We start from the raw sequence: 17,782 nt of genomic DNA, 5'->3' as shown, positions 1-17,782 counted from the left end.
ACTGCGTAAGGCACCCATTGCCTAGCACATGGTGCACTTACAAAAATCTGTCTGGAAAGACCAAGTAAAAGAACATAAAAGATTTTGACTCCACAGGTTTGCCAAGTTCAGTGGCATTAACATTCACAGTGCCTTGAGCTGTTTTATTTGAGAAACAGATGGATAATTAGTAAATACTCTTTAAGAAAATGCCTGAGCAAGGAGATCCTCTTGGAGACACCAGTGAGTAGTCATTTCTCAGCCTACCAGCTGGTTATGTGACACACTGCTGCTTGAACAAACATAGTCTCCTGCAGATAAGGTACAGCACAGCATGGGTATTCACTAGTGGCCGCTTTCAACCAAGTCATGAGTCTGAAATGAGAGGAAATGATGAGATTACTTTGATTTGCCTTTCAGGTTTCAGAGATTGTAGAGAATAAATAAATATACACACCTGGAGTTTGGTTGGGCTATTCTAATGGAGTTTTAACAAAATGGGTTTCTGTGCTAAAGGCTTTCCCTGGGGTGGTGGGGACACTGCAGTCTTTGTTTCTGCTGCAGTTGCATTTCTGAGGCAGCAGATGCCGCAGCTGAACAGTTGAAAGCACTCAGGATGTGGAATGGGTGCAGAATCCCATTTTAAGATTTTTCTTTTCAATGTGAAGGGACTTGCTGAGAGGAGAGGAGTCCTAAATATTTAGCCTAGAATAAATATAGTTCGAGTATTTCTGAATCTAAACCACGGTAATAAATCTACGCTAGATACAGTAAGTTCAACACCAGTTTTCAGTGTTGTAACATGGAAAGCAACGCTGAAACAACAGTGACCAGACTTAACATCATTTCATCTATTGTAGCCTGACATCTTGTACAGTAGCTCCAGAAGTCAGTTATTCTGTACAGAAACTTTAAAGAAAAGCTCTAAATTATCATATTCAGCTTAGGTCATAAAAATAAAATAAAATAAACTTGTCATGAGGACCACTGGGAAATACTACAGAAACTTATATAATTAGCTTTGTGATTGCTCTTGGCAGTTGCCACTTCAATACATTTGGTCTGGTGATGTACTCTAAGGGAGAACCCTAATAACAACCAGGAATTAAAACAATAGTTTTTAGTTAAAGTTACCCTAAGAACAGTTGAATTATGAAAGAAGTTACTGTTTGTGGGAATGTCAAACAAACCTGAAGAATTTAAGGGGTTTATGGTTCAGCTCTAGAATTCTGTTGGTTTGTTTGAAGCTTGACTTAAAGGTTGGGGGTTTTGGTTTTGTTTGGTTTCTTGAGATTTCTTACTTTTCTCTGGAAGCAATACATTATAACTACTTACTATTATCACCGCCTTGGCTAGGCTAGAACTGAAAAGCAAGAGGAGACCTTAATAAAAGGATAGATAGTCATGTGCTGTTAAAGTTATGTTTGTCTGTTTTGTTAGTACTTGCCTTCATCTATAAGTGCGATTGTGCTGGCATTCTCTTCAAGCATCTTCCTTGGCATCAAGTGCAGTAAATGGCTCTTCAGTTGTTTTCCAGGACTAATTTGCTCTGAAAAGCAATGTAACTAGCTTCCATTTGCAATGAAAATGTGTTTTGATGAACTGAGTTTTTAGCTAAGAAATCTGTAACTTTTTCATCATACAGAGATAACAAGTATTTGATAGCTGTGTTTATCCAGTACTGTAATTAACAATGCTGTCTTCTCTCCCTGACCTTAGGAAATGATGTATATCTGGAATGGCTATGCTGTAATTGGACAATGTCCCAACTTAACAGAAGGCATGTTAGAGACTTTAATTGAAGCAGAAGAAGCATTGGCAAGAAGTCCAGGTAATCAGTGATATGGTTTAAGCAGGTATTTTACGGCGCAATAGCTAAAGATATTATCTGTGAATAAAGAGAGACACTTGTTAGTAAAGTTAATCTGATCATAGGAGGAAGGTAGATTATGAAACCATAAACTGTTTGCGCAGATAGGACTAATTTTCCTCGTTTATCATAGCAATAACTTACAATAGTAGCAAGCTATTTTCCGCCCACAGATGTGTATTAGGAATAGTTTATGACATGTATTAAGGACTGTTTATTTTGGTAGATCAAAATCAGCATATGAATTGACTTGATTACTTAGATCATGAAGCTTTGTTATCCTTAGATACCGTATTTCAGTTTTGAAGGATAAATAGGAATGGACGAGTGTCAGTCTTCTGTTCTAAAAGTGCTGTCAACTTATGACATGACCTTGGAGTGATATTTGGAGTGTCCTTGGAGTGGACTTGAATGATATTTGTGTGTTGAAAACTGAGATATCAGGGATTGGCTTCCTTTGCACTATAAAGGAGCATAAGAAAGGGGATAATATTGACCTGGAACAGGCTCTGCTACCACATCTTTTGTCAGTCTGTTAATTAGCCATCCATGAGAAAGTTGAATTGCCATTTATTTCTCGGCAACCTTCCCCAACTCTTACAGAAGTGCAGCCAGTCTGCAATCACAAAGTCTCCCCTTACTAAATAGTTGATCTTATTACATACCACCTTCCTGCAAAAGTATCGATCCCATCTTGACAAAGGAATGTGGTTACGTCACTGCACTGCAGTCTTTTCTAGGACCTTGGTCTTCCTGTGCACATTGTTACACAAGTATTCTTCTAGAGTTGAAAGAGTTGCTTGAAAAAATGGCTAAAGCTGTCTCCTTTTTAATTATTTGAGAACAAACAAAAATATTTTCACTGAAGGTGACATCTTGCTAGAAGTCATTTGTCTGTTTCACCTTTTGTCACACATTTTGCTACTTTATTTTGGATAAATGAATTATTTTGCTATTCCTTTTTTTCTTAGTTGGTAAATAGTGAGTAAGGCTGACGTTTTGCAGGGATTTGTGGAAGCTGATTCATGTTTGTAGTACACTCTAAGGACACATAATTGAAAAGTGCGATATATTTTAAACGCACCAACAATACCACGTGACAGAGTTACACCAATAAGATGTAAATCTGTTAACGGAAATAACATCTCGAAATGCAAATCTGGTATGCACAGTTGTGTCTAGGGTAGGTTCATAAATGTTTTGGATTTTTTTATACAGTTGGGGGCAGTTTGTAGGCTGTATTATAAGTAGAGGAGATGTGTGCATATGAACATGTTCATGGAACAGATGTCCAGGAGAGATAACTGATCTGCTTTTTGTTTTTCTTATGCAATAACTCTTCTGAGGCCCTGAGACATCTGACCGGGCACATACTTAGTGTGTCACCTTTTGCCCTCTTTCCTGTTCCTTCTAAGTTAGTGTGCTGTATAGTCTTTGGGCATCTTCCCTCAGTTTTGCTTTGGTGATATATTGTATATAGATGTTTCTTTTGGATTTAGCAATACAAGTGACTGCAATTGGATCAAGACCTCCAAAGGGGAACAACTGTTCCATGTAGAATGCGTCAGCATTTTATCAGCTGGGGTGGCAGAGGAAGAACTAGATAAAAGACTACAGTAGTAGACATAAGGTGAAATTCAATAGCTCAGGATGTGGTATCACACATTTTGCAGAAATTCCTATTAGTATTTCGTGATACAAGTTTGTCTGTGATAGCAGGAAACTGCACTGAATGAACTTAATGGATCATTCAGTTCCTTCTGTCCTGTGTTCCAGTAAAGAGATTTTACTTACACCTACCTGTGCAAGTTTCCCCGCAGGGAGGAAAGTCTCCAGTGCTCTAAAGTTTTCTAAAATGTGCCATTTGCTTCATCTTGCAGCTACGGAATTGCTAGCAGATGACCAGTGCGTGATAAAACTGTTAAAGGGTTTATGCCTCAAGCATTTGGGCAAGATTGCAGAGGCAGAAGGCCATTTTAATTACATCTACTTAAAGTAAGTTGTCATACCTGCTGTGCAGGAGAACTCTTGAATCTCTCAGTAACTGTCAAGTAACTGCAACCTGAATGTGAATAGAAAGGGGAGGACTACAGTATCTCTAGTATTTATTTCACTTGTTTCGATATCACAATTTTGATTGCCAGTATTGTTAGCTATGTAAGGAGGAAGAACTGCAATTCTGTACTTTTTACTAAGATATTTTTTTCCTCTTTGGAGGCTATACATGCATAAAATTTTTGAGATACTGCTGCTTTTTCTCCCTCTTTTCCTCTCACCAGTCATGAAGAAGCCATGCTCAAAGAACCAAATGCAGTCTGCAGAGACAGATGGCAGCACAATTGTACTTGGAACTTCTATACATCGTGCAGTGAATGGGATCTCTTTTTCTCAGTTCACACAGACAGAGCTCATATTATTGTCACCTTTTCTAATAATTCCCTTATAATAAAGGGAATATTTTTTAAATCCCAAGATATAACATATTGTATAGGATAGTTATGTAAAGTACGCTTTTAATAACCCAGAAGGTAGCTTTGGGTAGAGAACACAACAAGTGTTGTAATGAAGATAGATTGCTCTTTCTGATCTTAGCTGATCTCCTATTTATTTGTGTTTGGAGCTCTTAAATGAAGGAAATAATATATCATTTCAAGATATTGAGGCTATTTCTTTTCCAATGCAGTGAGAAGAAGATAAAATATGACCATTATCTAATTCCAAATGCCTTGTTGGAGCTGGCCTTACTGTATCTGGACCAGGATAGAAGAGAAGAAGCAATAAAACTACTGGAAAGAGCAAAGTAAGCAATTCAAAAGTCTTTGCTGATGGGTCAGTATGTTATTTTACTGATGGGTAGGAAGCAGACACATTAATACTACAGAAACTCATTGTTTCCTTTGTTCAGCAGAAGCAGACATGCCCTAGTTTTGGCTGGGGCCTTTTCAGGTAGTAGACACTATCTGATCGTTCAGTCTGTGAGTTACCAATCCATTCTGATAAGAGCAAAAATAATTTTAAAGATCTTAATATGAATGTCAAGGGCTTCCATAAGGAATAATCCATGTGTAACTAAATGTAATTATCTTTGTAGTCTATTTATTTATCCATAGAAGATGTATTAAATGAAATCAAAGCTCTGTGTTAGGGCTGAAATAATATTACTCAGACTGATGGCTAGCAGTGCTGTTTTTTTTTTCCTTGATGAAATACATTGAAGATGATGTTTCAGTTTTCATTTATCTTTGTGTTCTTTCGTCTGCATCTGAAAGACAGCTGAAACACCTGCCATTGCTATTTTTGTTGTGATTGATGTTTCTATCCAAGTAGGTTTATCAGGAATAGTTGGACTGGATCATGTATGTTCTTTATTATACAATCAACAAAATAGAATTTTGACTCTGTCCCAGTCTTTGCTTCTCTGCTGAGCCAAGATTTCTATTGGGGGGAAGAAAAAGAAAAGGAAAAAAAAAAGGCAGTCCAAGCCAAACAACCCTCATCTCCCTCAGGCATCCTTCCGCAGGGCAGTTCACCTCTCTGCCTGGATGCTGAATGAGGCCAGATGTTGCACGTTTCCAAGTGCACAGAATCACACCAGCCGCTGCTGCAGGTGTGTTGCTACAAAACTGATCTCTGGCCCCAACTTTCAAAGAAGTCGCAGAGAGCTCTTCTCTTGAGCTTTTGTCCAAGTCAGTCCAACATGTAAGAGTGGTGAATCAGTCTGCTGAAGATGATGCCAAAAGCCTGTCAACACAAAAATTAAAATATTGCAGCTCTTAATCTCCTGTGCTCATGAGCCTGATTCTCTGTGGGCTCATGGAAGTTATTAGGAATAGCAAAAATTGCATTAGCAAAACGCAATGGAAATTGTTTCAGTCAATTTCACATTCCTCAAAGCACGCCTTGCCTCAAATCCTCAGTTTCTTTGCTCAAATCTTAAAAAGAAGCCTAGAAATTACTGCTTCAGAGCTTCTCACTCTGTCTGGTACTGTCAGTCCCTGCTCAGCCTTCCCACCTCTCACCTGGCAGCTTGTGTAGCTCAGGTCCCCTCAAGGGAAGATGTTGGCTTAAAGAAGGGCACAGCAGATAGCAGCTCTTAAAAATCTCGTTACCCAGTGTTTGAAAGGCTAATACTCGGGCTTGTTATGCTCGAAACACTCATGGAAACATGGAGAAAAAAAAAGGGTGTCTGTCTTATTTCAGTCGATCACTAAAAACTTCAACCTTTAAGTTACCACCTGTAGCATTATATACCACTTGATCAGAATGCACAGGTTTTATAAGCGTTCAGCTAAAAATGCTGAGTGTCTTTTCAGCCACTAGGGGGAGAACGCATTGTCTGTGGTGGATTTCAGGATTGCAAAATTATGCTTGCTGTTGGCAGGAGTGGAGATGAGTGCTCTGCTTGTGCGTGATGCTTGATTTACTTGACCTAAATCCACGTACTGCTGCTGGCTTGAATGTTTCAACTCTAGGAGAAAGAGTGGAATGAGATAATAAACAGTTTTGGCTTGATCTTGCATGGAAATATTTCTATTTTTATTACCATAAGCAATAAGCAAGAATATCATCCTGCTGATGAGAAATACAAGAGGCATTTTTTAATGTCTGCATGACAAAATCTACTTAGTTTTCAGCAAAATCTCCAAAGCGTTTCAGATCAGCATGCAGCACAACCCATTCACTTCCACGTTTCAATCAGCCTCTTGAGTGCTGCATACGTAAAATTATAAGCTGGTGTAGGATGGGTGAGGAGTCCTTTGTTTTCGCAGAGACTGCCACTGCCACAGTGGCAGATGCTTGCCTCCATGATTGATTTGAATTATGAATTCTGAGCTGAAATGCTTTTAAAATATACAGACTGCTTAATACTTGATGAAACATTTCTGTAAAGGTGACAGTATCTGCTAAAAGAATATTAGATGGTCTAATCCTCATTGGTGTCTAGATTCTGTTTCCATTCTTCAGGAGTTGAAATGGTAGTTCCTGGTAAGGTCTGCATTTTCCCTGTGGTCCTGGGAACAGCAGATACCACCTCTGTTGCTTTGGAAGTCTTGGAAGTCTCAGTTTTTTTTTCTCCTGGATGTTATTTCTATTATGTTTCTTAAATTGTTTTACTATGATTTGGCAAGTAGCTTGTAGACAACTACAGGTATCCAGAATAAACTGTATCACTGAAACATACATCTTCTTTTTACCATTGTACCAAATGTAGGCAATTTAAAACTTCATCTTTGAATTACGAATTTATTCAGCTTTTTAATAATCTAGAAATGCAATGTTCATTGTACATTGCCTAGCAGTTATCAGTGGTTGTTGGTCTCATTCCTGTCATTACCATACCTAGCAAAGGTTTGTATCGCTGCTGCAAAATGTTTAAATCCTTGCTGTTAGCACATGTTCCTCATCTTAGTAAAATGAGGAAAAAAATCATGAAAATAGGTGTTCAAATTCATCAGTCATACTTTGGGACCTAATTTCTGAATGTAAACTAAGTGGATGTTATGGATATTTAATATGGACTCAATATTTTGATTGAGTGGAACAGATTCAATTTCTTATTAAGCTATATTTTTCTGGTAATTGCCAGACAGTAGAACTACAAATAAAGAACAAAGAGCTACATTGTTTGGCCAGAAACACATGCCTTGTATTTTACAGTAGGCAACAAAGGAGCTTGTGAAGAAAAGGCTTTTTGCTGTCTACAGTTGTTTTACTTCGAACAATAATATAAAGATAACTTGAAAATATTTAAATATATATATATTCATCAGAGTGGATCTGCTTTTGTTTTAGACATAACTACAAGAATTACTCCATGGAAACGAGAACACATTTCAGAATTCAAGCTGCCCTGCATCAAGCCAAATCCTCCCCAGAAAATGGAATGCACTCTGGAGCCTCAGCAGTGTCGTAACTTTTTCTTCTTTGATGTGCTGTTTGTTGCAAACTTTGGTGCAGACAATTACTGACACTTTAGAATTATTTTTCCTTCTCTTTCAAGTCACTGAGAAACCAAATCATTTAAAATTTTAAAGGTGATGCATAAAACATTAATCCAATGTGATAACATGGCAAAAAAAAACCCTCAAACCAACTATAACCCATAAAAATATTGTTTTTTCAGCGGTGGCTTTTTGAATACTTACATCTGTGTAGTTCTCTTTTCAATCATGTGCCTTTTCTTTCTTGTATTCACAACATCTGCTAAGCAAGATAGAACGTAAAGTGGAACAAGTGGAAAAAAAAGCAACACTAAACTTTTCATGGTTCACAGATTTAATCAGAGTGAGCTTTAAACATTCATTTGAATTCATACTGCTAGCAGTTGAGAAGGAAGCTTCTCTTTTTCCAAGTCTCTACTTGAAATGATGTGAGAAAATCTCAGTGCACAAGAAACACAGCAGGGAGGAGCTCTCAATCCTGGGCATTTTCAATTGTGCATAGAATGTCTCTTTACTAGCTTTTAGTAGTTGCTTTTTTGCTGCTGTAAGAAACTTGCTGGTGAAGAAAATGTTCTCCCTTATGCAAGTATCTTGACATTTTCTTTAATCTTGTCTTCATGTCAAGTCTGCTGCTTGTAGTGCCTGAATGATTTACCAAGGATTTTAGAGAGGGGGGGAAAAAAAGGTGGTAGCAGTATAAAACTGCATCTCTTCTTTGACAAGTTTAAAAATGGGAGGACCTTAGGAAACAGCTCTGCCGTCAGAACAAATATGATTTGAAGTTTATATCGTATTCAAAGCACAAGTCCTTGAAGGTCACTTAAGAAACAGCAATATTCCACTGGCTGCACAGCCATACAGAGTTACTGTGACAGTCAATTTCTTCTTAAAATGATTGTTCTTAGAGATGTCCTACTTGAGATGTCCATGTTTAAAGAGACCATATGGCAATGTTTCCTGCGTTGAGAAGCTTGGGTTGGAGCAGAAGCAGGCTCTCTTGGCAGGGTGCTCTGCCATTTACAAAGGAGATCTTTTTTCTTTTTGCTCTTTATTATGTTTTTTGAGAACCTGTGAGGAAGTAGGGCATTGAGAATAGAGCGACAGGCTAGCTCTTCTTTCCATTGCTGTCTGCCATATAATTGCTGCTTTTCTGCAAAACTGGTGAAGTCACACGTAAAACAAATTTGCACTGTACTTACTGTTCTCCAGGCTAGCTCTTTGCTTGTACACCTGTGTTTTTTGAGGGCACAGTTCTACCTCCCTTTTGAAGGAGATTCTTCTCCATGAGCTGTTCTGGTATGTGGCAACGGGAGGTCTTCTGACAGCCCTTTTTCTCCAATGGAGATGCTTGTCAGGAAGATTCATATATAAGTACCTCACAGTGAATATGCCTTCTGAAGTGATTGTTCCCAGCAGAAGAGAAAATTGACAGTTTGTAGCTCTGCTTTTACCTCCTCTAAAGAAATGACATTGTTTTATAATGCAAATTAATATGCAAGGAGACAGAACCACCAGTTCCTCAACAGTGAGAACTTGCATTGTATTAAAAATAGACACCCTTTATAAAAGTCTTCCCAAGTTAAAATTATAGGTGAAGAATGCATTTTTTAAAGTGAGTTTCTCAGATAAATTCTCGATTCAGATACAATTCAGTACGAACAGTTATGCTATTTACATATTGCACATCAAAACTTAAGTGTAAAAACTCGGTCATTCTTTGTATAGAATAAAAAAGATTCTTGTTCTATTTCATGCATATAACGCCTCTTCTTCCAGTTGTGTCCTTTTCAAACATTTTGGCAGTCTTAGCATCTTTTGAGCAAGCAATGCCATGAAAATTAGCATAATTTGTACTTTGCAGAAAGTGAACAATCCTTGTGACTGTAGATTCATCTCAAGGCCACGGAAATGCTCTTTGAAACTTCACCCACAACCGAGTTGTGCCTGTGCTCTTAGATGCGTTGCACAAAGGCCATATTGTGCAACATGCAGTCAACTTCCCTGGTTCTTTGCAGCGATGAAAATCCAGAGATTTTCATAGTCACCTTTGGTCGAACATAAACACCCATCGTATCGTACACATAATCTCCAGCTTCAGTTGGGGACCTTGTAGTTGGTCATTACCAAGTAGTCTGTGCTGTCACTCTGACTTTTTCGCTCCCAACCAGGAGGAAACATCACCTTCCTCATGCAGCAAGGTCTTACGGATTGTACTATTCTGAACTCACTAAAGGAGAATAAAACCTTGCTTGCTAAAGGATGCATGGAGGATCTGGTATGTTACCGCTGTATGTCAGACTTGATTTTTAGATACATTTTGAATTGCCTGCTTTTACCCTTTGTTCGTGAGTATACTTCATTTTGTTTCTTTTCTGTGGCTAGTGATCAGAAACTCAGTGGTCTCAGTGTGGGCTGCAGCTAATACATCGATATCTGGAACATCTGTAATGGGATTGTCTTTCAGGCTAGAGAACCTTTCCATTGCTTCTACTGAAGCTGTTGCATTCCTCCTGAAGGAGCCCTCCAGAATGGCAAATTGCTTTAAGTACAATGAATTAGGGAAAGCACAATTGGTGTGAGAAGTTCTCAAGCAGCTTTAGAATTCAGTGTATTCACCTACAAGAAAATAGTGGACACCTAATGGAATCACAGATCAAGGATCTTCACCATGGCCTAAGATTTAGGAAACATTAGGTACTGCTTCAGACGGATATAGTCAACGCCTCATTTGCGGAAGAAGCAGTTCCTTCTGCTTTCAAATACTGCATAGCCTGACTGATGTTCAAGAAACCCTCTCTATGTAATAAGCTTTAGCCAACAAGTGCTGGTATCAGCTCTCAATTCTCAGCAAAGCCAGAGAAGTTAACCAAACGGAAACTACTAACTCGCGTAGCAGAAAGTAGTGTTCTGCACTTAGTAGGACTTTTATCATAAAACTTACATACTGTGTTTTTTTTATATATATATTTTATTTAGTAGCACTGATAAGTGGTTTCCTGTCAGTAGCCAAGGAGAAATTCATATTTGGTCTCCTGGATGTCTGCAGAAATTGCCGTGGTTCGCCTTGTGCTATCAGTGTCTTCTGAACGTGGTAGTGGCAAGGGAGGGAAAAGCAGTAAAATGAAGATAACCGTCATCATTAGATTTGATATGTGGAGTCACGCATATGTGCTCTCTCATTGAACCGAAGGGAGGATATGGGTTAAAAAGCTAGCAGCAAGCAGCTTATACTGAGGTCTAACAAAGTCTAACTGTACATGAACAGCTCCTAAAATAACATGAGATGAGATAACCTGTTGGATAAAGAACAGTGGGGTGAAGCTGAACCTGGTTATAGGTTTTCTTGATGATAGAGAAGTGTTTGATGAATTCACAAACGTGATACAACTACTGCTATTTAGAAATCCTCATTTATGGTTGCTCAGCTAAAGCACAGGAGCACACTTTATTACTGATACGCAGTCCTATTATGACCTACAATTAATGCGTTCTGTCACGGGTGGTTAGTTTAAAGCCTGCCCCATTCTAGCGCTGCCCTCATTTACACTGCAGTGATAGAGCGTTCAAAACTTTGCTTTGGAAATTTTGCCTTTTATAAAATATAGCAGCATAGAACAGGATCATATCAAACATTTCCCCCCATTTCACACTGGTTTTGGCATTAAATTCTATATTAAGTTCAGTGCCTTAGTACTCTAGTTGATCTGTGGCCTGGGTCCAAGATAGCTAAAAGATCCTGGGGCGATAGATTTGACAGCTTGCATATCTCGGGCCCAACAGCAGCAACTGCAGTAAAATAATGGTTCTGTTTGTGAAACAAGGCTTTCCTAGAGGTCAGCCCAGAATGCAAAAGGCACTCCCAAGAGCTTAAATACAGCGCCCTCAGCCTCCTGTTCCACCTGCAAGATGTGTTTCTTTGCCTTCTCTAGCATAAAAACACAGTTGCAATGTGCATGTATATGAAATGACCAAAACAATGCGTTCCAGTTCCCCCTCTGGGAGGAAGAGAAGAAGATAAAGAGGTGAGTCATGCTGTTTACTGCCGTACAGGAAAACGGTTAATGGTTGGAAACGTCACTGATGAACAAGATCGGAAAACCTGAACAGACTAGAAATGAACTTGCTTCTTTTCTCATTATGTTCTGCAAATACCCTTTTGTGATAGATAACATGCAGAGTGTGTATTGGCAAGTATTATAATGGAATGATTTATCATTATAAAATATTTTTAAAAGATACTCTCCAGGTTTGCTTCAGGTGCTTTAAAAAAAAAAAGACAAATACTTTATTTTAAGTCCAATCCTTGTCTCAAAGATTTATGAACAGCAAGAGAACTAATAAATATCTGCATTGCACTGTGGTAAAATTCTGCATGGTGTTTGCTCCAAATTCAACATTTTTGTAGGACCAGGCTTTGTTCTATTGTTTTCTGTGTTTTGTTGTTTTTTTTTTTTTTAAATCTCTGGACCTACTTTCTTTCATTGCTGGCTGAACACAAGCAAAATGTTTATTTAGAATTATGTATGGTGTTGAATTCCACTTGCTTTCACTCTCCTTGACTACATTACAGAAAGAATACAAACCAAAGCAGTCACAAACCACCCAGCACACTGGCTTCTAAAATTCAAAAAAAAAGAAAAGAGGGAAAAAAATCATTTATCTCATGTTAGTCAAGTACTGTAACAACATTTTCAGGTCTGTGGCTGAAAAGTAACATCTCTTTTTTTTATATCTTTTACGTAAGACAGTTTCTTACCAATTCATCCAAATAGTAATCAGACTCAAAAAGGGGCCATAATATTCAGCTATTTTAGAGGAAACAGCTGTTCAAATGTTGTGTTCACATTCTGTACTTGTGCGACAGCCAGTAATAGTTAAAGATTATGACTTCCCTCTAAATAAGTCGTCTAGGCTCTGTCTTTCTGACTTTCGTTAAAATAAGTGAGGTGACTACAAAAATGCTGATTTGGATATCATAGCTACTGACTTCTTTCAATACCTATCAGAAATGGTACTTAAACTTCTGTGCAGGCTTGCTGCTGGAATACAGGTGGTAGGGGGCTCCTGGATTAAGGCACGTTAACGAAAACGTAGTTGTGGCTGTTTGGAGTCCGTTGTTCCACTTGTCTGTGCCTGCCAGTGGTTGCGTGCCAACGTTTCGTGGACTCTGCTTTCTGCAGAGGGCCAGTGCAAGAAGCCAGTAAATGCAGTCTCTGATCCCAGTAATATGGTATGAAGGTTGTTTGCATTAGTGAGGGAGAGTGTGGAGGGGGCGCAGAGAGCAGAGCCCCAACATGTACGTGTGCTTCAGAGCATGAGTTTGTTATTTGATCAAGCGCTTGCTAACAAAAAGTCCAGTTTTAGTGGTGTGGGCCTGAGATGGATGATCACAGACCACAGGTCTCCTTGTGGCATCAAGGTTGCGTTCATCCTGGAAGCCAACAGGGAAATAACCCAGGCTGTCCATCTGCCTTCATATGAGTTTCGCTTTTGTGAACCTTTTCTGATGGAAGAACTCACTGATCTCATGTTATCCCCACCCAAAATGTTCAGAAATGGACAGGGCAGTTAGCAGAAGTGAAGGAGAAAGACAGGTGCAACTGTTAGGTCTAGTAAGGACTTGGATTTGGATTTTTTAAACAGCAAGCAAATGAAAAACCAGGCAGAGTGAGTTCTGTGGGATTCAGACTAGTAGTCTCTGATTTGACTTTTCTCACTCACTTCTCAGTTCTTTCATAGAAGAAATGTGCAGAATCTCCTGTTATTTTGCTCTTTCTCCCAGGTCATTTCAAGCAAGATGAGCAGTGCGTGCGTCCTGGACACAAGTAGGTCCGTCAGGACTTCAGGTCCTCTGCTGAGGCAGGTAACTTGGATCTGAGCCTTTTATCTGTCGAGAAAGAGAAGATAAGTAGAAGCTGCAGTTTCCTGGATGTTTTTCACCTCTCACTGTTCCTCTTACCCAGCCACACGTAGGGTGTGTGGAGGTAAGGAACGACTTAGCGCACCAGGGCTGTATTTAATGCTTGTCCGCAGTACTGGAGCCACAGGAGCCGTGCTTGGTTTTGATGGTGCCGTAGGCGCGGTTCCAGGATGAGCTGGTGTTCTGTGTGTGAATGCGGTGCTTTTCCTGCCCGTTTGGCAAGGGTGGTGCTGTGACATGTCTAAAGAGTGCCTCTGCTGGTGCCGTGCAAAAATGGAAAATAGGACCAGAATCTCCAACGTCCGGCAAAAGTCAGTAGGTGAAGCAGTGATTGTAGAAGATGCAACATATGGGTTGTGTTCAGTGTCATCTTCCATCAGGTACCCAGTACTGCTCTCATCACTCCCGAGGTTACAAAGCCTCCGTTTGGCAGCTGCAAACTCTTTTTAGAAGCAACCAGCAAGGCCAGCTGCAGTTTTGGTATTTGATCTGGCCTCCATTTTTAAGGCTTCCAGTTACCTGGGAAGCCTTGGGTAAGGTTTCTGTTCCATGATGCCGGGCTCATCGCTGATGCAAATAATACTTGGTTTTTCTAAGGAGCAGCAGGAAGCCCACCCGTAATGCCTTCGCTATTACTGAAAGTTTGTGATCTGTGACATACATACATAATATATTCTTAAAAATGTGTATGCATGCTCACACACACCAAAATTCTTGATTAGACAGGCAGCCACCACTGAGGGGTCTGTGCAGAGGGGTAGGAAAAATGCTACAAAGGTGAGAGTCTGTCTGTCTGCAGTGAAGACCCTGGCAAATGTGTGGCTAGTGAGCAAGAGCAGGGCCTGGGTCCAGAACGAAATACATGGTGTAGGCAGGCAGAGAGCACTTAGTATGTGCGGTGGATTGGGCAGAAACCGTTGTGTGCCAAGTTGTTGTTGGAATGCTTTCATTTAAAATAAAGACAAACACTCTCTTAGGTTTGGTGCTGCGAAGAATAGGTTTTTGAAGTTATTTCTACTTTTTCTACATTTTTTTTTTTTTTTTTAGCTGAGGAGAGAGAAAGTTTGGGGGCTTTTTGGTTGGTTGTAGCATGGTTGGTCCCCTGTTGCTGAGTGACTTACATTCCTTTCTGCTGCTAGAAACGCAGGCAGGCATTTTCACTAGTATTTTTTTGATTATATAGATGACTTTCTGCAGCTTTTACTTAGCTGTGTATGTACAGAGTGGATATTGTAATGAACCAGGTGGCAGCATGCAAATATAGTTACTCCTTCTGCTTAAATCAAAAGGATGCTTTTGTGGGTTATGTTTGGACCATTCCTTTTATCAAAAGGCTTTACATTTCATACCAAGAATTCCAAAGCCTTGAACTCTTATCCCAGAACATATTTAAATGCAAGATAATCTGCAAAGGATGGTTAGCATAAATTATATTCTTCAAAGTGAAATTCTATATAATAGAAAACTTAAAGCTTTGAAGCTTATTTTTATTCTGGGTATTAAGGAGTGTTCTTCTGGACAGATTTTGTTCATGTTTTTTATAGGTTATCAACTAGTGTGTATGTTTTTAGTACAAAATTGGTGTTTGTAATAAACTGTATTTCCAGTTGACTAGCATCCACTTTGTAAGTCCCTTTTAATCCAGGATTTAACTGATCAGAGGTCTTGTGTATGTTTGGTTTCAGCCGTCTCGTTTTTTTATTTAAATGCCAGTCCGACACAGAAGTACTTTCATCTTTACCACGATTGCACAAGGACAGGAAATGTCGAAGTCTTGAAACTGTGGCAACTTAAGTTCAGGTATTTCATAATGCTTTAGCCTGGAAGCACACACTTCTACCACCACAAAGAGAGGCCTGTCAGCTTTCCAAACACATAATTGCTTTCAGCCCTGTGAAGCTGCAAGGTAGTAGGAACTTTGAAAACTTTATGTGGTTAGCGCTTTTCCACAACTCCACCTCTTCACCAAGAAATTCTCTGCACCTTTTTTTGTTTCGGTACAAACTTTGTTTGTCTCTCTGATTTACATAATGAACTGGCAGAAGGTACTCAGTATTATCATCTTTAGACATAAAATGATTTAAATGATAATTCCAGTAGCATGCAAGAACTTTTAAGCATAAGGGGCTTTATGAAATTGAGTACCTTTTGCTTCAGATTTGTGGGGATTTTGTTTTCTTCTGTTGTATGAGACAAAATCCATTTCCTACTGTAAGCTGCAAATATGGCCTGATGATTTCCCTGCTGTGTATGCACCTCAGATGGTGGCCATGCCCTTTATCACCACCTGCTCTATCTCTGGCACTTCTGTGGCAGCTCATGGTTGTTGAATGGGACTGCAGGTCACTGTGAGGCTGCGGTGTCTGGCAACGATGACAGGTGCACAGGATTTCCAAGTCCATGTCTCCTGCACTGTTGCCTGAGATGGCAGAGGCTTGACCTTGGTGATGCATGCAGGTATTCCTGGGGCTGCGCCAAGGTTGTTCTGCCAGTTACTGTTCTAAAGTATGGCCACTTTTCCCTGCAGTGCACACCTCCAGTAGGGTGCTTTAAAGCAACATTTTTCTAGTTCACCTGATGCAACTACAGTCTTGATTACTTGCACACAGGCTAGAAGAGTGGTTTTTTTTCTTGACATTGTTTTAACTCTGGGCCTGTCCACCTTGAAACATGCAGCACTGTCAGAGGAATGGCTGCAGGCAAACAGGGCCAGAAGAGCAAGAGTCAGCCCTTGCCACACGCAGGGCTGCAGCAGACTCTGCATAGGAAGCAGCAGTGCTGCAAACGAACTGTCTAATATGGTTGAAGTTCAAGTAATTTATTGGACACCTCTGAGACAGGAGGCAAATATTAATTCCACCATCTGTAAGATGAGGATAAGACAGATCTGGTTTCATAACTGTAGCTAAAATTCAATTTACATGTTATTTTTGCATTGAATTCAGATAAATTAGTTTGAATTAGAAATCATCCAGAACAGCATTGCACCTAAAAACTTGAAAAAAAATCATTTGATTTATTTGTTATATTTACACGTTTGGTTTTAAGCTAAAATTTGATTTATTTTTTTTTTTGGAATGTTCTTCTGTAATCAACTCTAGTTTTAGCCCTTCACACCTTTTCGTTATTTAACAAGCATTTTAATAAAAGTAATTTTTTCCCTTAGCCCAGTAAGTATATCAGTGTTAAAAGTTCAACTATACAAAGTGCCTAAAAAAGCATTCAGGTCAGTAACCAGTCAATATTTCTTTCAAATCTTCCTTAATCAAGTCTAGTAATAAATAAAGACTAATACCCATGTGACAATGATGCTTTTTAAAATTGTTCATTTGCCAGTTTTAACAAGATAAAAGAAACTAATACTTAATGTGGACATTGTTTTACGTTTAAAAAAAAAGAAAGGAAATTAAAACCCCCAAACAAAAACAAACACCCCAAAACAGACAAAGGACACAAAAGAACACACATGGAATGATGAAAAGGAACAATTATTTCGCACTGAAAAATATTGCACAACTTCAGGTCTGTCTGCCCAGATTTTGCTCCATGTAATTAGGTATGTATGAATTAAGCACAAAATTTTGTCCAGCTAGATCTATAGCAATTTGAGTGAATCTAGAACTGTAGATTGCTTTGACTTGCTTCTGACTGCAACTTGGAATTCTTCTCTACGTGAGCAGGTTGCCATCAGCTACAGCGTTGATAAATAAATCAATGTGTGAATGCTATATTTTGCTGACCAACCCTTCAAAAGTTATCGGTGAGGCGCACAATTCTTCTATGTGGCAAATACACGAAGTCATCAAAGTACTTGGGTCTTTAAACACAACTTGTTATATCAAGTCCTCAAACCATGTATGAAAAACAATCAAGAACGTTCCCTGATTTGCTGTGGTTAACTTGAGACTGCATCTCACTTTGCAAGACCAAGACTTCTCAGTGTTATCAGCGTTGCGTTTGAAGGTATAAACGTCACTGCAGGGTACATTAAGAAAAAAAACAAACATGCTAAGTGAATAAAAGGCCTTTACAGCTACAATCTTTGCTAGCCCATCTCTTAACAAGCACGTA

General features: G+C 39.1%; 2 protein-coding genes across 3 annotated transcripts in view; one reads left to right on the top strand and one right to left on the bottom strand.

Annotated features, from left to right (window-relative positions):
• Window positions 1-9,547, top strand: part of TTC39A (tetratricopeptide repeat domain 39A) — a 46,209-nt gene extending 36,662 nt beyond the window's left edge. For both annotated transcript variants that reach the window (XM_083847022.1, XM_083847023.1), the window contains exons 15-18: window positions 1,699-1,810; window positions 3,730-3,844; window positions 4,533-4,649; window positions 7,643-9,547. In XM_083847022.1, the coding sequence (XP_083703148.1) occupies window positions 1,699-1,810; window positions 3,730-3,844; window positions 4,533-4,649; window positions 7,643-7,763 (465 nt within the window). In that variant the 3' untranslated portion in view covers window positions 7,764-9,547. The remainder of the gene's footprint in view (window positions 1-1,698; window positions 1,811-3,729; window positions 3,845-4,532; window positions 4,650-7,642) is intronic.
• A 5,236-nt stretch (window positions 9,548-14,783) lies between these two features.
• RNF11 (ring finger protein 11) overlaps window positions 14,784-17,782 on the bottom strand; it is a 34,511-nt gene continuing 31,512 nt past the window's right edge. The window contains exon 4 of the mRNA XM_083847048.1: window positions 14,784-17,686. The gene's annotated coding sequence lies outside the window, so the exon portion shown is untranslated. The remainder of the gene's footprint in view (window positions 17,687-17,782) is intronic.

Source organism: Anser anser, assembly GCF_964211835.1.
Source record: "Anser anser genome assembly, chromosome: 8".
NCBI lineage: Eukaryota > Metazoa > Chordata > Aves > Anseriformes > Anatidae > Anser > Anser anser.
This window is presented reverse-complemented; position numbering and strand designations above follow the sequence as displayed.